At 42.2% G+C, this 19,490-nt stretch overlaps 1 protein-coding gene across 1 annotated transcript; it reads left to right on the top strand.

Moving 5' to 3' along the window:
* The first annotated feature begins 458 nt into the window (after positions 1-458).
* LOC141601251 (uncharacterized) lies at positions 459-15,927 on the top strand. The gene is made up of 4 exons (XM_074421514.1): positions 459-486; positions 14,813-14,992; positions 15,254-15,459; positions 15,538-15,927. The coding sequence occupies exons 1-4, from the start codon at positions 459-461 to the stop codon at positions 15,925-15,927; spliced, it is 804 nt and encodes a 267-aa protein (XP_074277615.1).
* The last annotated feature ends 3,563 nt before the right edge of the window (positions 15,928-19,490 follow it).

The raw sequence follows: 19,490 nt of genomic DNA on the forward strand, positions 1-19,490 counted from the left end.
TCTAAATTAGTGAGTAATTTAGAAACTAATTAGAGGAGTCTAATTAGGGGTTAATGAACCTAACACAGCTAACCCTGGAATGTGAGGTTACTGAGAAACCTGAGCAAAAGATTGCTAGGTTTGTTGAGGGTTTGGATCCTAAGATAGTTAGCAGGGTAAGGATGCAACAGGTTTGGTCCTTTGATGAGGCAGTCAACCTAGCCTTAAGAGTTGAGAAACTAAGAAAAGCAAAACCTGTAACACCCAAATTTCCCACTAGACCAACATTCAAACCTTATACTGGTGTTAAGATCACTAAGACACCTAAACCAACTACCCAACCCACATCAGACAAAGGGAAGGCACACATGTATCCTAAAACCAACCCACCTCTATCCAGGGATACGATCAAGTTCTTTCAGTGCCAAGGATTTGGCCGTTTCAAGAAGGATTGACCTTCTAACAGGGCTCTTACAGCTATGGAGATTGAAGAGTGGGAAAGGGAAGGTCTAGTTGAATATGAGGAAGTGTGGACATGGGCCACGTCTCGGTCTGCGGATTTAGGCCGCCTACCGGTCCGTAGTCACGGGCCACCTGCACGCCAGACCAAACTGTGGACATGGATCGGTATTTTTAAAGCCATGCTCGGCGGCGTAAAATGCTTTCGACCGGATAGCTTTAGATCGGTCGGTATCGTCTCGGCAAGGGCCGCGAAACGATGTAGAGATGTTTGGAGTCACCACCAAGCATTTGTGGGATGCTTGGAACCCGTTCGAATCCACTTTATACCTCGGTCAAACGAAGCACAAAGCAGTGTTTGACATAGGTACAAAAGATAAGGACTCGTCCCCCTTTTAGCATTCTATGCCTAAAATGACTCTCGTGCGCCCTGGATAAGGCCATCCACTATCCAAATGTTCTGAGTAAGGGGTGAGGGTACGTATTGGGAAGCCTTTTAAACGGACACCCAATCCCGCCCGCGTTAGCGGCCTCTACTGATCGATCGTGGTTGTTTAAGTGGAAGAGTTGATAAAACGGTGTAAATGCATGAATTCACATCCAAAAATTTTAACCTAACATGTGAGCTTTCTAAGTCGGTTTGTTAATCCAAATATCAAGCATAACATGTCAAGTTGGATTTATATTGATTTACATGTGAAAACGGAAATTAAACATCCATTTACCAAGTTCGGGTTATGATGCTTAACACGATCCATTTATTTGAAAAAGGGTGTTGAATGACAAAGTGTAAAAACACGTAAACTTGTCAATCTGATCCGTCATGTATACGGGTTAACCGTAATCGGGATCGTCCTAGATAAGTGCTGAAAACGAGGCAGAACAGTGCCAGGCAGCCCCTTTGGGGCGCGAGCCTATTGGCGACAGAAGGGGCTCTGCCCTGGTTTTGAAATATGAAAGCATAGGGCCTCTTGGGGCGCGAGCCATGGGGCGAACCAAGGGGCGTCTCCTGGTTGTTAAAAAGGTCGTTTGAAACCGTTTTTTTGTGATTAATGATTTGCAAGCACGATTTGCATGACTCGGAATAATTACTATTGTGTTAGTAATATTCGTTGTCATATTTGCATGTTTGAAAAGCATAATAAAATGGTAAAAGGAAAATGTTTGATTTGAACTAATTATGTTAAGTTCAATTATTTGTAATTAGTCAAGTTTGTCATCGTACTCGGATTAAACCGACATGGTATAAAGAACCAAGGATGATTATGAATTATGACTAATATGTTTACAAACGTAAACAAATGAGAAAAATTGTAAATAAAATAAAAGGGTGTTAAAATACCCATTGAAATGTAATTAACCAATAATATCATCGGGTCACGGATTTAACCATCATGGTATATGGAACCAAGGGTGATTATGATTTATGGTTAAAACGTTTGTCATAGAAATGGTTTGAAACATTTGAAATGGTAAAAAACGATTACAAATAAGAAAATGGATTAAAGGGGAAAGACGAGAACAATCTCGGTTGAGTTCTGACCTGGGCACCCCATTGAGGCGCGAGCCTGTGTGCGCCATAAGGGGCTTCTGCCTCAGGCCAAAACTCAGTTTTGGCTCGTCTAACCCATGTTTTGGATCGTGTGATGAATTGTTCATGCATGTAAACTCATAAAAACAGTAAAGACATGAAATAAAGTGAGTTGTTTACACCCTCAAACTTACGTGTATTGATGTTTGCGACGTAGACGACTTTAGAGACGGTTTTCTCGTAGCGACTACTCATGATCAAGAAGTTTAAAAAGAGTGCCTTAGAAAAGGATTTTGTTTTGAAAATGAGTTGAAAATATGTTAATTAAAACATGTTGATTGATGAGTTGAGTTGGCAGAATGGGTCGGTCGAATGCACGGCGACGGTACCAAACAATATGTGTAAGGCTTGTGGTTACGATCGGTAGGTCGTAAACACGTGTCGATTTTGTGACTTAGGAAGTCGAGTCTAGAAGTTTAAGGGAGAGGTGAAGGGGCGGACGCTCGCGTGAAGTTTGTAGTGTGTGATGGTGGGTATTTATAGAGAAATGTGGGATGGTAGGTCGGTTGTGTTTGCTTAGAGACTAAGCAGACACCCCATTGAGGCGCGAGCCACCCCGTGACTCAATAGGCTGTACTGTCCCTTTCGCAAATTTGGATTTTGCATTTGTTCTAACCAATGTTTTGTTGGTTGTGATTTGTGGTCTTTGAGGTTTGCTTAGCCGTGTAAGCTTCCTCTTGGGTGATATTTGGGGTAGGTATTTTGTGTCTTTGACTCGGGTTTGACCCGTGCGAGTCGGGATTTGAATTCTTGAGTCGGGATTTGAATTCTTGAGTCGGTTTTTGGCTCGGTGTCAGTTTAGACTCTAAATAAGGTCATTTTAATGGAAATGATATGATGAAGACATTCATGGCATTATTTTTGACATTCGAGATTTGGGTTGACTCGGGTTGACTCAGGTTGACTCGAGTTGCGGGTTTCTGAGTCGGTTTTGGGTCCGAAGACGTTTTTAACTCTAAATAGGGTCATTTTAATGCAAATGAAGTTAGAAAACTTTTGAAATCATTTTTCATATCCGAGTAGTGCATTTAACCGTCTCATGTATAGCCAATCCATGCACGCATATCAAAAACACGTTACAGTCTGATCATCATCGGGTGGTTTTTGGAAGGTGCAGATACTGGGTATCTACAGAGCCCCCACTTTAACTGAGGCTTGGACAGGGCGAAAGTCAAAGTATGACCCCCAGGTCAATCGAAGATTACAACCTGAAGACCATTGTGAAGTCGAGGCGACTCAAAAGGATTTGAGCCAAGGACCTGCCGTCGGGAAAGGCGACGTCGAGGCGACTCGGGGATTCGAGTCATGGACCTGCCGTCGAGAACATTTTAGAGTCTGTCGACTTCCGATTCGGGTCATTTAAAGTCCATTAGACTACGTATAAAGGCTCGCCAGCCATAAGAAGGAATCATACCTGAAACATCTTCGGGATACGTCCTTGAATCATTTGCGCGCAAAGGCTCGCCAGCCGATGTTGAGGGTGGTGCATTTTGAGGCTCGCCAGCCATAGGAAGGAGTCATACCTGAGGAATCTTCGGGATATGTCCTTGAGTCGTATCTCGTTTGCGGACAAAGGCTCGCCAGCTTGTGAAAAGGAGTCGTAACCGAGGCATCTTCGGGATATGTCCTTGAGTTGTATCTTGTTTGCGGACAAAGGCTCGCCAGCCATGGTGGTCGAAAGATCGACTGTGGGAAATAGCATGTGTGACATCCATTTGAAAACCGGCACTCGCTGGGGAGTTAGAAACTTCTCAGGACTCGCCGGGGACATGAGTTGCTGCTCGCTGGGGGGTAGCGTATGCCAAGTAATCGACGGGGTTAAAGCCCTTGGACTTGATGGGTCGCCGTTTGTTGGGAAGAACCCAGTACTTAATTGGAGTGAGTTTGTCTTCTCAAGATTATCTGCATGGTTAGTGACCACACAAATCCGCAGTCGCATAGACAAGCACGTTGAATGCAAGCATATAAGCACGTACGCACATAAGCATGTGAGCAATTAGCATGTGAGCAATTAGCATATAAGCAACTATCATTTAAGAATATAAGCATATGATCACATAAGCATGTGAGCAGTTAGCAGTTAGCATATAAGCAACTAGCACGTAATATCTCGCGTGAGAGGAGATATGAGTTTTGAAAGTTGTGAAGCTTAAAGACGAGTCTTGTTACTCGTAGATCTGTGATTTAATAGATTGGAGACACGTGGCCTTTGGGAGACGGACTCACACAGACGCATACTGACAGACTGACAAATGGGCAGTCGTGAACGTGATGCTAACTCAGTATTGACACGACACGGGGGTAACTCTGACAGACTTTGCACATGTAAGTGCAACTCCTAGCCAAGAAAGGGTGTCAACGCGCATCAGATCATAGGAGTAGAAGATTCGCTTGGCTGGGGAATAAGAATTGATTATCTTCGCCAAATACCTTTGCCTCTGTTTGCTTGTTTGAGATCCGTCCTTGAGGCATGATGATTCGGAAAGAGGAACCAAGACTTTGTCATCGTCCGAACCGAGCACTAGGCTAAAGGTGGTTTATTTTGGACTGTAGTCGAGACTCAAAAGATGTTTGAGGATAAAGGACGGGTGACGTCTCGAAGGAGAAGCCCCCAGAGTGAGAAGGTGGGAATTTGACAAAACAAGGAATGGGCGACATCTTAAGGAAGAAGCCCCCAGTAAAGAGGTATAAGATTAATATTTGCAGCTGGGTGGGCTACTTTTAAGGATTGATGTTGATGGTTGAGATTGAAAGAGATATGCGGTTGTGTCCTTGTTGGGGGACTGCCTACGTATTCGCGTGTTTGCGAAATCAAACCAGATCGTAGTTTCGAGCTGGTTGTTGAGGATTGAAAATTGGAAATGTTGTGAAAGGAGCATGCGGTTGTGCCCTTGTAATAGGACTGCCTACGTATTCGCGTGTTTGCGAAATCAAACCAGATCGTAGTTCTGAGCTGTGTGTGCAATGGGTTGCAAATTGAAGGTGTGAAAATTGAATGTGCGTGGGGTTGTGGTTGTGCCCTTGTAATAGGACTGCCTATGTATTCGCGTGTGTGCGAAATCAAACCAGATCGTAGTTCTGAGTGCGTGCCTAAGCGAGATGTTAGGACCTTGAAGTGATTTTGAGGTGTATGGTTGTGTCCATGAAGGACTGTCTACGTATTCACGTGATGTGAAAGCAAACCAGATCGTAGTTCAGAATGTGTGTGCCTAAGTTAACTTTTAGGAAATTAAAGTGATTTTGAGGTGTATGGTTGTGTCCTTGAAGGACTGCCTACGTATTCACGTGAAGTGAAATCAAACCAGATCGTAGTTCTGAATGTGTGCGTGCCTAAGCGAGATGTTAGGACCTTAAAGTGTGAGGGTCACGACGGTAAATGTCGTTTGGTGACTCGAAAAATTGATTTGAGATAACTCCTCCTTGATCATGAATCAAAGAGGTGTAATTTTTGAAAATATTCCTTATCATGTGAGCACACTAAAAAGTGGACCCTAAGGGTAGATTGAGTATGTCCCGTTTCTCGGTAGCAAAGCATTCGAGGACTCCGTATCTGGGTCAGGGTGAAAATGGCTTCGACATTATGGAATGTGGAGCTTGGTAATAATGGTTTGTTTGACAGATAAAAATCTGGAGTTGAGCGTCACGACGGAAAATTCCGTTTGGTGACTCGAAGGTTGATTGGAGATAAATACCTCTTGATCATGAATCGAAGAGGTGTAATTTGTGAAAATGTTCCTTATCATTTGAGCACACTAAAAAGTGGACTCTAAGGGTAGATTAGGTATGCCCCGTTCTAGATAGCAAAGCATTCGTGGACTCAGTGGGGATTGTGCTGAAAAATGGCTTCAACATTAGGGAATGTGGAGCTTGGTAATAATGGGTTTGCTTAACAGATAAAAATCTGGAGCAAGAATTTTGTCGTGTTTAGGCCGAAGGGTAACGGCTTGTAGTGTGGTGCGGAATAGGGTCTCCGACTTGATGTGGCCTGAGCACGAAATGGTTGGTAAATAATATGGGATCAGATTTCCATGTCTGGACCTTAAAGGTTAAGGTATGATATTACAAGCATGAGCGGAATCCTCAGAAGCCTAGATAGTTCTCCTTATAACAGTCTCAAGAAGGACTTAAGGGTGAAGCGATATTGGTTTTAATCTTGAGGGAAATCCCCATGATCCTAGATAGGTCTCCCTTTAAGAGTCTCTAGAAGGACTTAGGGGTGAAGCAGTTTTGGTCGAGGTTTTAGTGTTTTGTGTTTTGGACTTGTGGGTCCGGGATTTGATGTGTTGGACTCGTTGGTCCCGGGCTTTGGACTTGTTGGTCCTGGACTTGGTGTTTTGGACTCATGGGTCCTGGGCTTTAGACTTGTTGGTCCTGGACTTGGTGTTTTGGACTTATGGGTCCCGGGCTTTGGACTTATTTGTCCTGGACTTGGTGTTTTGGACTTATGGGTCCCGGGCTTTGGACGTATTTGTCCTGGACTTGGTGTTTTGGACTCATGGGTCCCGGGCTTTGGACTTATTTGTCCTGGACTTGGTGTTTTGGACTCATGGGTCCTGGGCTTTGGACTTGTTGGTCCTGGACTTTGTATTTGGGTGTTGGACTCATGGGTCCTGGACTTTGGACTTGTTGGTCCTAGACTTTTGATGTTGGTGTCGGACTTGTTGGTCCGATGTTTGAAAAGTGAAATTGTGGGAAAATAACGAATTTGAATTTCGTTATTTCATTTTTTTTTTGAAAAGTGACGGTTTTGAATTTCGTCAGTTGAAATTGTGGGAAAATAGCGAATTTGAATTTCACTATTTCGTTTTTTGTTTGAAGATAACGGGTTTTTAAATCCGTCATTTGGAATTTGTGAAAGCGGCGAATTTGAATTTCGCTATCTCATTTTTGTTTGAAAGGACGGTTTTTGATTCCATCGTTTGGAATTTGTGAAAGTAGCGAATTTGAATTTCGCTATCGCATTTTGTTTGAAAGGACGGTTTTTGATTCCGTCGTTTGAAATTTGTGAAAATAGTGAATTTGAATTTCACAATCTCGTTTTTGTTTTGGCTTTTGCCTTGGCTTTGGTTTTTTGCTTTGGCCTTGAGCTTTGGCTTTGGGTGAATGGATATTGTCTTGGGCCTTTGACTTTGGCCTTTCGCTTTGGCTTAGGGTGAAGGGCTATTGGCTTGGGCCTTTGATTTTGGCCTTTTGCTTTGGCTTTTGATTGAATGGCTATTGGCTTAGGCCTTTGATTTTGGCCTTTCGCTTTGGCTTTTGAATTATTGGTTCTTTGCCGTCCTTCATTCGAGGCAGGTAAAAGTGCAGGCAGGGATGTACCCGTTGGTGAGAGGTTGATAATTGGTGATGGGATGTTTTTTGTGGGGAACGGGCTTGCCTTCCGTCATTGAACATGAACAAGGAGATGTCCTGGTTTGTTATCTAGGTTTGTCGTAGGATCCCTTTGGTAGAAGCTCGTTCTAAATAGGGTGCTAGTGAAACGTTTCTATTGCCAGACATGGAATAGGTAAAGAGAATGGACACGGAGTTTCGATTCCTCTGCTTACTCGGTACGGAACGTCACTCGAGTGTACTCACATTGAATTGGAACATATTGTTCGTTTTAAATCAATTCTCAAATCAATTCTCGTTGTCAACGGAAATTGGTAAAGAGGAGAATATATGATAGCTGGAAATTGTGCTCTTTATTTAGATAAATAAGAGGTTAGCACAGACTCGATGAATACATGTGACTCATGGGGACAGCCCCCAGTTGTCACTTAGGAATAAAAGGACAGACACTAGGATAGATATGAGAAAGCCTAAGACTCTGACTCGGACTCGGACTTAATCGTAGATACGAACTCCTAATCATCATGTTTCTCCTCGAAGGTTTCTTTCGCAGCATCCAGCGGCTTGAATGTTTGATCTTGAGCATTGACCCACTTGAGCACTTCACTCTCGTTGTTGGGAATGATATGAGGACAATAGTCGATGAGGCTTTTATCTCCTTGCATAAAGAGATGTTCATTAGGGTTGTCTTCATCACTTGTTTGGCATAGGGATGAAGCCATCAGTTCATGATTGTCGATCATATTTTGAATAACATGTTTCAGTTTGAAGCACGTTTTAGTATCATGACCTTTTCCTTGATGATATTGGCAATAGGCACTACCGTCCCAGAAACGAGTTTCTTGCATTCAGACGGGTCCGGGGTGGGCCCGATTGGTTGGAGCTTCCCTTCAGTCATAAGCATTTGACGAGCTGCGGCATAGGTTGCGTTGAGTTTAGTGAATGTCCTTTGAGAACGCTCAACCTTGCTGTTTAATTTGAGACATTCAGGAGGATTGTCTTGACTGAGAGGTGCCGTTATGATTTTGCCAGCCTCGACCATATCTTGAATGGTATGCTTGAGTTTGAAGCAGGTTTCAGTGTCATGGCCCTTGCCTTGATGGTATTGGCAATAGGCATTACCATCTTAGAATCGGGCTCTTTTGTGTTCGGGTTTGTCCAGAGTCGGACCAATGGGTTGGATCATTCCTTCTGAAGCAAGTATCTTCAGAGCAGTGCCATATGTTACTCCCAGATCTATGAATACCCTTTGATGTTTTCCAATGGTTCCCACATTGGTGTTTTTTGAGATGTTTTTGTGAGTTTTGTTTTTGTTTTTGTCAATCCTGGGCGGAAGCAGGATTGGGTCGTTGTCAGTGGGAAGTTTTGGGAAGTTGTTTTGTATTTTGAAGGGGATTTTGGTGAGGTAATTTCATGTTCTTTGTTGGTAGGTTCGTGGATGTGGGAACCATCGGATGACTCCTCATTTTCAACAGCTGTTGGTTGGTGAACGGAGGGTTGGTTTTCTCCATGGTGGTCAGGTTCATTTTCTGTACTACCAAACCTCTTCTCCAAATTAGCTACCCGAGTGTTCAAATCATCGATAGCCACTTGCAGCTTTGAGAATATGTTGTTGATGGAGATGGAGAGCATCATTTTACCGCTTTGTATGCCATCCTCATCAATTGCATGAATTTTCTCATCGCCAGGAAAGATGAGGTGAGAGCAATCCAGGGAAGATTCCTCACTGTGTCCAATAGGGTTTTCTGGAGGGTTGTTTTTGTTATTTGCTGAGGGAGGTAATGGTAACACGTCCCTTTCAATCATATCAAGGATAACGCCTTTTAGAGGGAGACACATTTCAGTGTCATGTCCGCGACCTTGGTGATATTGGCAAAAGAGGTTTCTATCCCATCTTCGACCTCGCTTGTTTGGTAGAGGGTCCGGAGTTGGACCAGTCGGTTTGAGCTTTCCTTGGGAGATTAGCCTTTCCAACGCTGTGGCATAAGGCATACCCAAATCGGGGAAGGACCGATGAGGTCGTCTGGTTTTGGTTTGGTCGTTGGCCAGTAGCCGGCTTTCAAGGAGCTTAACCCTTTGCTCAATATCAGAAGAGAGAAAATTCTCAGTTGCCATTTTATCTTCAACCTGGGAGAGACGAGTGCTCAAGTTTTCCACGGTAGCTAGGAGTCGAAGGACCATGTTGTTGGTTTCAGCAGGAGTCATGGTGGATGCAGATGGATCAGCTTCTTGAGTTCCTTGTCGACGATCGATGGCACCCAAGGGATTCCTATTTGACATAACGATAGGCGTTATAACTTGTCTTGGCAAGGTATTGCACAAACAAAGGCAAGTACGACACATATGTACAAAAGGCAATTATGTCGTGAAGACGCGACGGTGTGACTAGGTTATGAGTTTATTAAAGATCGTAAAAACGACCTCTTGTGTTTGAACTCTTGATGCATGACGTTAAACTTATACTCGAGTGTCAACTTTGGCATAGTGATGCCCAGACAGACGACTCTTGACTTAGTTTCGATGTGTGTTGATGGCGTGACGCCATTGGACGAGACATGTACACATTCTTGACCTTTGACCCGTAATGTAGAGGAAATGCGGGTTTAAAACCCGTCAGGTTTTGACTCTACTAAGGCCATTGAAGATGTCTCGTCAATTAGGCGATACGGCCTGGACCAGAGGGTAGGCACTAACTTTGGTGGAGACTCGACGTTATCTAGATGACCTGACTTGAAATCGACTGGACTCTAATCGACTCGAGGCTGAATCGGAAAGGTGGACTGAAATTTTTGAAAATAGAAATTTTCAAAAAGGTTCATTTGTTGTTTTATGGATGGTTTCCGAAGAGTAAGGATCTTCAAAAGTCGGCCAGTTGAAAGGGTTGTATTAGGTTTGTTTTCAAAAGACAGTTTGAGTTGAAATTGCGGCGGCTCTGAAAACAAAGTGTTGTTTCCGAAGACGGTTTTTGAAATTCTGAATCACGGATTAGAAAATCGAGAATCGAATAATTTGGAATCGTCATCACAATGGCCATGAAAACGGTTAAGTTTGTTTTCAAAGGATTTAAAATGGGGTTGAAAATTTGAAAACGGTTAGATTTGTTTTCAAACAATTTGGAATCGGATTGAAATTTGAAAACGGTTAAATTTGTTTTCAAAGATTTGATTTTGATTTGAAATTAGAAAACAGTTAGACTTGTTTTCAAACATTTGAAATTTGATTGAAATCTGAAAACGGTTAATTTTGTCTTCAAAGATTGAGTTTTGATTTGAAATTTGAAAACGGTTAAATTTGTTTTCTAATGATTTGATTTTGAATTGAAATTTGAAAACGATTAAATTTGTTTTCAAATGATTTGAAGTTGGATTTGAAATTTGAAAACGGTTGGATTGGCCTTCAAATGATTTGATTTTTGAATTGGAATTTGAAAACGGTTAAATTTGTTTTCAAATGATTTGATTTTGAATTGAAATTTGAAAATAGTTAAATTTGTTTTCAAATGATTTGAAATTGGATTTGAAATTTGAAAACGGATAAATTTGTTCTCAAAGATTTGAAATTGGAATTTGTGAGGATTGAATTCGTCATTACGACGGGTTAGAAAACCGTTTTAACCTTTGAAAGACGGTATGCAAATAGAAAATTGTGAGAATTGAAATCGTCATTACGACGGCTTAGAAAAGCCAAATTTGATTTCGAAAACGACATTTGAAATTTTGGAAAGTTGCACGGGTTAAAATCGTCATTACGACGGTTTGAAAAACGTTTCTGTTTAAAAAATGATTTTGAATTTTGAAAATTCGAGGGTTGAATTCGTCATTACGACGGCGTAAAAGGGCACTTTGAGAATGCAACGGTCGGCGAAAGACCGAGGTTTGAAATGGCCATTACGACGACGTAAAAGGGTATTTTAAAATGGCTTGTGAAAACCGAGTTTTGAAATCGTTATTACGACGGCATAAGAATGTTATTTGAATGGTTATTAAAAAACCGGGTTTTGAAATGGCCATTATAACGGCATAAAAAGACGTGTTGAAATGGTTGTCAAAACCGGATTTGAAAATCGTCATTACGACGGCCTAGAAAGGCGTGTTGAAGTGGTTATAAAAAACCGGGTTTGAAAATCGTCATTATGACGGCCTAGCAAGGCGTGTTGAAGTGGTTATAAAAAACCGGGTTTGAAAATCGTCATTATGACGGCCTAGAAAGGCGTGTTGAAATGGTATAAAAAAACCGGATTTGAAAATCGTCATTAGGACGGCCTAAGAAGGCGTATTGAAATGGTTATAAAAACCGAGTTTGAAAATCGTCATTATGACGGCCTAGAAAGGCGTGCAACGGTCGGCGGAAGACCGAGGTTTGAAATGGCCATTATAACGGCGCAAAAAGGTGTTTTTGAAAGTTTGAAAATGACATGGAAGGACTTATGATCAAGTTGCACATAAGCACTCACAGTTCATTATATTATGCAATATGCTGACACGGGTTTTGGCTTAAAAGGGTGGGTTACACACCAAGCAATCAAACCCCAATTTGCGAGAGGGATACCAATCCAAACAAAATGTGTAAGGAGGGTGCCCTAGCCTCGTGCTCGAAAGTGATGAAAGCTCTTTGACGAAACAGAAATGTGTAACGTCAACGGTATGCTTGACTCAATCGGGATTCGAAACGCGGGGATGAGAAAACTCACGCCGACGAGACGAGCTAATTGGTCGATAAAGGTTAGGTTGTGGGCCCGGACAAGGAACCCGACTTATGACCGTAATATCAACTAATGCACTTTAACCACGACCTCGTTCGAGTTTCACCTCTAAGGATCACAAAGACATAAGTGCCCTAGTTTTCCCCAGCGGAGTCGCCAAAATGTGGACATGGACCACGTCTCGGTCTGCGGATTTAGGCCGCCTACCGGTCCGTAGTCACGGGCCACCTGCACGCCAGGCCAAACTGTGGACATGCATTGGTCTTTTGAAAGCCACGCTCGGCGGCGTAAAATGCTTTCGACCGGATCGCTTTAGATCGGTCGGTATCGTGTCGGCAAGGGCCGCGAAACGATGTAGAGATGTTTGGAGTCGCCACCAAGCATTTGTGGGATGCTTGGAACCCGTTCGAATCCACTTTATACCTCGGTCAAACGAAGCACAAAGCAGTGTTTGACATAGGTACTAAAGATAAGGACTCGTCCCTCTTTTAGCATTCTATGCCTAAAATGACTCTCGTGCACCCTGGATAAGGCCACCCACTATCCAAAGGTTCTGAGTAAGGGGTGAAGGTACGTATTGGGAAGCCCTTTAATTGGACACCCAATCCCGCCCGCGTTAGCGGCCTCTACTGATCGATCGTGGTTGTTTAAGTGTAAGAGTTGATAAAACGGTGTAAATGCATGAATGCACATCCAAAAGTTTTAACCTCACATGTGAGCTTTCTAAGTCGGTTTGTTAATCCAAATATCAAGCATAAGATGTCAAGTTGGATTTATATTGATTTACATGTGAAAACGGAAATTAAACATCCATTTACCAAGTTCGGGTTATGATGCTTAACACGATCCATTTATTTGAAAAAGGGTGTTGAATGACAAAGTGTAAAAACACGTAAACTTGTCAATCTGATCCGTCATGTATACGGGTTAACCGTAATCGAGATCGTCCTAGACAAGTGCTGAAAACGAGGCAGAACAGTGCCAGGCAGCCCCTTTGGGGCACGAGCCTATTGGCGACAGAAGGGGCTCTGCCCTGGTTTTGAAATATGAAAGCAGAGGGCCTCTTGGGGCGCGAGACATGGGGCGAACCAAGGGGCGTCTCCTGGTTGTTAAAAAGGTCATTTGAAACCGTTTTTTGTGATTAATGATTTGCAAGCACGATTTGCATGACTCAGAATAATTACTATTGTGTTAGTAATATTCGTTGTCAGATTTGCATGTTTGAAAAGCATAATAAAATGGTAAAAGAAAAATGTTTGATTTGAAATAATTATGTTAAGTTCAATTATTTGTAATTAGTCAAGTTTGTCATCGTACTCGGATTAAACCGACATGGTTTAAAGAACCAAGGATGATTATGAATTATGACTAATATGTTTACAAACGTAAACAAATGAGAAAAATGGTAAATAAAATAAAAGGGTGTTAAAATACCCATTGAAATGTAATTAACCAATAATATCATCGGGTCACGGATTTAACCGTCATGGTATATGGAACCAAGGGTGATTAGGATTTATGGTTAAAAAGTTTGTCATAGAAATGGTTTGAAACATTTGAAATGGTAAAAACCGATTACAAATAAGAAAATGAATTAAAGGGGAAAGACGAGAACAATCACGGTTGAGTTCTGACCTGGGCACCCCATTGAGGCGCGAGCCTGTGTGCACCATGAGGGGCTTCTGCCTCAGGCCAAAACTCAGTTTTGGCTCGTCTAACCCATGTTTTGGATCGTGTGATGCATTGTTCATGCATGTAAACTCATAAAAACAGTAAAGACATGAAATAAAGTGAGTTGTTTACACCCTCAAACTTACGTGTATTGATGTTTGCGACGTAGACGACTTTAGAGACGGTTTTCTCGTAGCGACTACTCACGATCAAGAAGTTTAAAAAGAGTGCCTTAGAAAAGGATTTTGTTTTGAAAATAAGTTGAAAATATGTTAATTAAAACATGTTGATTGATGAGTTGAGTTGGTAGAATGGGTCGGTCGAATGCACGGCGACGGTACCAAACAATATGTGTAAGGCTTGTGTTTACGATCGGTAGGTCATAAACATGTGTCGATTTTGTGACTTAGGACGTCGAGTCTAGATGTTTAAAGGAGAGGTGAAGGGGCGGACGCTCGCGTGAATTTTGTAGTGTGTGATGGTGGGTATTTATAGAGAAATGTGGGATGGTAGGTCGGTTGTGTTTGCTTAGAGACTAAGCAGCCACCCCGTGACTCAATGGGCTGTACTGTCCCTTTCGCAAATTTGGATTTTGCATTTGTTCTAACCAATGTTTTGTTGGTTGTGATTTGTGGTCTTTGAGGTTTGCTTAGCCGTGTAAGCTTCCTCTTGGGTGATATTTGGGGTAGGTATTTTGTGTCTTTGACTCGGGTTTGACCCGTGCGAGTCGGGATTTGAATTCTTGAGTCGGTTTTTGGGTCGGTGTCAGTTTAGACTCTAAATAGGGTCATTTTAATGGAAATGGCATGATGAAGACATTCATGGCATTATTTTTGACATTCGAGATTTGGGTTGACTCAGGTTGACTCGAGTTGCGGGTTTCTGAGTCGGTTTTGGGTCCGAAGACGGTTTTAACTCTAAATAGGGTCATTTTAATGCAAATGAAGTTAGAAAACTTTTGAAATCATTTTTCATATCCGAGTAGTGCATTAAACCATCTCATGTATAGCCAATCCACGCACGCATATCAAAAACACGTTACAGTCCGATCATCATCGGGTGGTTTTTGGAAGGTGCAGATACTGGGTATCTACAGGAAGATGAAACATTGGTCCTAGAAGAAGTGGAAGCTGAGAGGGAAACTGATCAAGGACAAGTTATGGCCCACCCTGACACAGGGCACAGTTTGGTCCTATGGAGGGTTATGCACTCTCAACCAGCTCCTCTGGAAGCTGACCAAAGTTCCATGATATTCAAGAGTAGATGCATTGTCTAAGGGAGGGTGTGTAATCCGATCAATGATGGAGGTAGATGTACCAATGTAGCTTCCACCATTATGGTCAGCAAGCTGAGTTTGCCTACCCAAGAGCACCCCAGTCCATACAAGCTAAGATGGTTAAACAAAGGTTCTGAAGTGAGAGTTGACAAGCAGTGCATTGTTCCTTTTTCAATTGGGAAGGTGTAAAAGGATGAAGTGTTGTGTGATGTGGTCCCTATCGATGTCTGCCACCTACTATTAGGAAGGCCATGGGAGTTTGACAGGAACACCACTCACCAGGGAAAGGAAAATGTCTATAGTTTCAAGCGCAATGGCAAGAAAGTCACCCTGACTCCATTACCACCAAACCAAAGAGGCTGTGGCAGTCCTAATATGCCTGAGGAAGTCAATGGAGTGTTGTTTCTATCTGAGGCAGCCATGATCAAAGAGCTAAAGCAAGAGCAGCCTGTGATATTTCTGCTATCCAAGGAAGTCAACACTGAGTAGAGTACTGGTGTGCCTGTAGAGGTTGAACCTCTGATTCAGAAATACAACGAGGTTTTCCCAGCTGAGTTGCCTAGTGGATTGCCACCCCTGAGAGGAATTGAGCATCACATAGACCTTGTACCTGGTTTTGTGCTTCCTAACAGGCCAACTTACAGATGTGATCCCACATCAACCAAGGAACTGCAGCATCAGATTGAAGAGTTAATGACAAAGGGGTTTGTGAGGGAATCATTGAGCCCATATGCAGTACCTGCTTTACTGGTACCTAAGAAAGATGGAACATGGAGGATGTCTACTGATAGTAGGGCCATAAACAACATCACAGTCAACTACAGGTTCCCTATTCCAAGGTTGGATAACATGTTGGATGAGCTCAGTGCGGCTCAGATCTTTTCAAAGATAGATCTCAGGCAAGGATATCGCAAGTGACGATAAGGGAAGGTGATGAATGGAAACCAGCCTTCAAAACTAAGCATGGACTGTATGAATGGCTTGTTATGCCATTTGGGTTATCTAATGCCCCAAGCACTTTCATGAGGCTAATGACTGAAGTTCTGAGGCTTTGCCTTGGAAAGTTTGTTGTAGAATACTTTGATGATATACTCATCTACAACAGCAGTCCATCTGAACATCTGTCACATTTGGAAACAGTTTTTAATATACTCAGGGAGCAGAAATTGTATGGGAAGCTTGAGAAATGTACCTTCATGGTCAATGAGGTAGCATTTCTAGGATGTATTATATCTAGAAGAGGAATATCTGTTGATCAGGAGAAGATCAAGGCTATGCAGACATGGCCAGTCCCACAAACAATCACAGAAGTAAGGGAATTCCATGGTCTGGCATCATTTTAGTACAGTTATTGCACCAATCACAGAGTGCATGAAGAAAGGAGATTTCCAATGGACTGAAATTGCTCAACAGTCCTTTGAGAAAATTAAGAAGTTGATGTGTGAGACTCCCATTCTAAAGCTACCTGATTTTGATCAATTGTTTGAGGTAGAGTGTGATGCTAGTGGAGTTGGAATAGGAGCTATCCAAATCTAGGGTCAGAAACCAGTGGCTTACTTCAGTGAAAAATTGAATGGGGCAAAGTTGAGGTACTCCATATATGACAGGGAGTTCTATGCCATCATCAGAGCTCGTACACATTGGGGTCATTACATAAAACCCAAGCCATTTATATTGCATTCAGATCATGACGCCCTGTAATACATCAATGGCCAACACAAACTGAGCCATAGGCATACTAAGTGGGTGGAATTCTTGCAAGCTTTCACCTTTTCAAGCAAATATAAGGAAGGGAAGCAAAATGTAGTAGCTGATGCCCTATCTAGAAGACACTCTTTGCTGACTGTCATGAATAACAAGGTACTTGGGTTTGAGTTCATGAAGGAGATGTATAAGGAGGATCCTAATTTCTCTGAGGAGTGGATTACTCACACAGAGGGAGGACCAGCTCAGGGAAAGAAATATATGCTGCAAGAAGGTTTTCAGTTTCATGGTAACAAGCTCTGTGTGCCAAAGGGATCCTATAGGCATTTGCTGATCAGAGAAGTCCATTCAGGAGGACTAGGGGGACATTTTGGGGTCCAGAAAACCCTAGAGATCTTACAGGATCAATTTTAGTGGCCCAGGATGAAAGGTGATGTTCAGCCAGTCCTTAGAAGATGCTCTATATGCCAGAAAGCCAAGAGCTCCTTCCAAGCAGGACCCTACTCTCCACTGCATGTCCCTGATAAGCCTTAGGAAGATTTGAGCCTTGATTTCATTATGGCACAACCTAGAACACAAAGAGGCATGGACTCAATCATGGTGGTTGTGGATAGGTTCAGTAAGATGGCTCACTTAATAGCCTGCAAGAAAACTGAGGATGCTGCCAGTGTTGCTGAGCTATATTTCAAAGAAATTCTGAGACTCCATGGGATACCAAATTCATGAGTTGCTTCTGGAAAACCCTATGGAAGCTGCTGAAGATAAAGCTCTTGTTCAGTACCTCCCACCACCCACAGACAGATGGCCAAACTGAGGTCACTAACAAAATATTGGGGAGGATACTAAGGTGTCTAGTTAGCAAGACTTTGAAGGATTGGGATTTAAAGCTAGCTGCAGCTGAATTTGCATTCAACAGAGCACCATCTACTGCTACTGGTCATAGTCCTTTTGAGATAGTCTATGGGGTTAATCCACTTATTCCCTTGGATTTGTCTAATGTCCCAAGGGGAGAGTCTAACCCTGATGCCAAGAGAACAGCTGAACAATTGCTGAAGCTGCATGAAACTGTGAAAAAACAAACTAAAAGGTCCAATGAGTTGTACAAGAAACAATCCAAGAAGCCTAGAAAGAAGAAGGAATTTGAGGCAGGAGATCTGGTCTAGCTACACCTCAGGAAGGAAAGGTTCCCTTCAAAGAGAAAGAACAAGCTTATGCCTAGGGTAGATTGACCATTTGAGGTCTTAGAAAGAATTGGTCCAAATGCTTATAAAATTGACTTGCCAAGGGACTATGGGTTCATGGTACATTCAATGTGGGTGATCTCAGACCATTCTATGAATATTCTGAGGAGGAGGAGGATCCAGGCTTGAGGTCAAGCCCTGTTCAACCGGGGGGGGGGGGCGTTGCAGCATGAGCTGTTAACCAAGTCCCTGATCATTTGAGGGGAGGTCAAGGACAATCTAACCATAGCCTCACCTTGGTAGGACATGGCTTAGGATCACCAGGCACAGACTAGGCCACAACAATCCCAACAAAACAGAATCAGGCTAATAACAATGATCAGGCAAGGCCTAGTGTCAGTCCTAGTTCATCAGCTCACAAGTACACAGTCCATGCTAACCACCAGCTGCCACCTTGGCCAGCTAAATCCTTTTTCAACTAATATTAAATCAACCTTAAGGAGCCAGGCTTAATTTCCTTTGTATTGCACAAAAAAATCAAACTGAAAATAAGTTGTAGGAAGGGTAAAATGGATAAAGCAGAATTGCCATTTTTGGCCAAACAGGGAAAAACTCTCAACAAAGAAAACCTTGGCTTATTTCAGCATTCACAGATAAAGCCTTGAGCCTCAAAAGATGCCTGGACCAAGGCCATTTGGCCTTCAACAACCAGCCAAAGAAATTCAGCAGTCAAGAGGACAACCTGTCACTATCAGCCTGCAACTCTTTTGTTCTATTCAGTTTGCCTTAATTTCCTTTTGTATCTGTTGTAATATATTTCCAATGTCCTTGTTTGTTTCCTTAGACTAATCCTGGCCCTTAGATGGAGTTATCTAGGGTTTTACATGTACTGAAACTTCACAGAAAGGCCTATATAAGGACCATTCCTCAGTCTGTTTTACTCAGACTTTGATTAATGAAAACCTTGAGATTTCTCTCAAAATTTCCAAATATTATTAACTTTGCCGAGTCTTAGTTGTAAGTCAGACTTAATATCTTCTTCTGCTTTCTTAGAAGGTGATTAAGGATCTGTGGTGTTACTTAGAATAGGTATGTGCTTGCTAGAACTATTCTGAGTGCATTGTCTGTCTGTTGTGAGTTTGCTCTGTCCTTGCTTGAGTAAATTCATTCCAGGCTCCCTAAATTATTAAGTTTAACCTCTGTGCTTGCTTGAGGGTGAATTTGATAATTATATCCTGGTTTCTAGGTCACAAAAAGAGTCATTCATTCCAACTGAGAAAACTGTCTAAGATTCAAACTGTGTCAGTCTGGTTTTCTATTTGTTAAAAATACTTAGAATGTGTGTAAAATTCTGCGATTTGGCACAATTTAAGTTTATCATTTTAACTAAATTGTCAGCAAGTTTCATAATTTTCCATGTCCATTTTCTATTTTTACAAAAATCATCAAGTGTATTGCATTCCCTGAGAATTGGTCATTGTCTGTTTCAGGGTTTGTTCAAAAAGTGTGTCCCCATAGCTTACATTGTAGTTATTTACATATAAGACTAATAATACCACCCTACTCCCACTAAACTTCATGTATAAACAAAACTAC

Source organism: Silene latifolia, chromosome 9, assembly GCF_048544455.1.
Source record: "Silene latifolia isolate original U9 population chromosome 9, ASM4854445v1, whole genome shotgun sequence".
NCBI classification, from domain to species: Eukaryota; Viridiplantae; Streptophyta; class Magnoliopsida; order Caryophyllales; family Caryophyllaceae; genus Silene; species Silene latifolia.

What these genes read in the sequence shown, in the direction of transcription:
- LOC141601251 (XM_074421514.1), top strand. Translation starts at nt 459, where the DNA reads ATGGAGATTGAAGAGTGGGAAAGGGAAG. An exon ending in TGAAGAGTGGGAAAGGGAAG is followed by an intron (nt 487 to 14,812) that starts GTCTAGTTGAAT and finishes TGGAAGGTGCAG; the next exon opens with ATACTGGGTATCTACAGGAA. An exon ending in AGCTAAAGCAAGAGCAGCCT is followed by an intron (nt 15,460 to 15,537) that starts GTGATATTTCTG and finishes CCTCTGATTCAG; the next exon opens with AAATACAACGAGGTTTTCCC.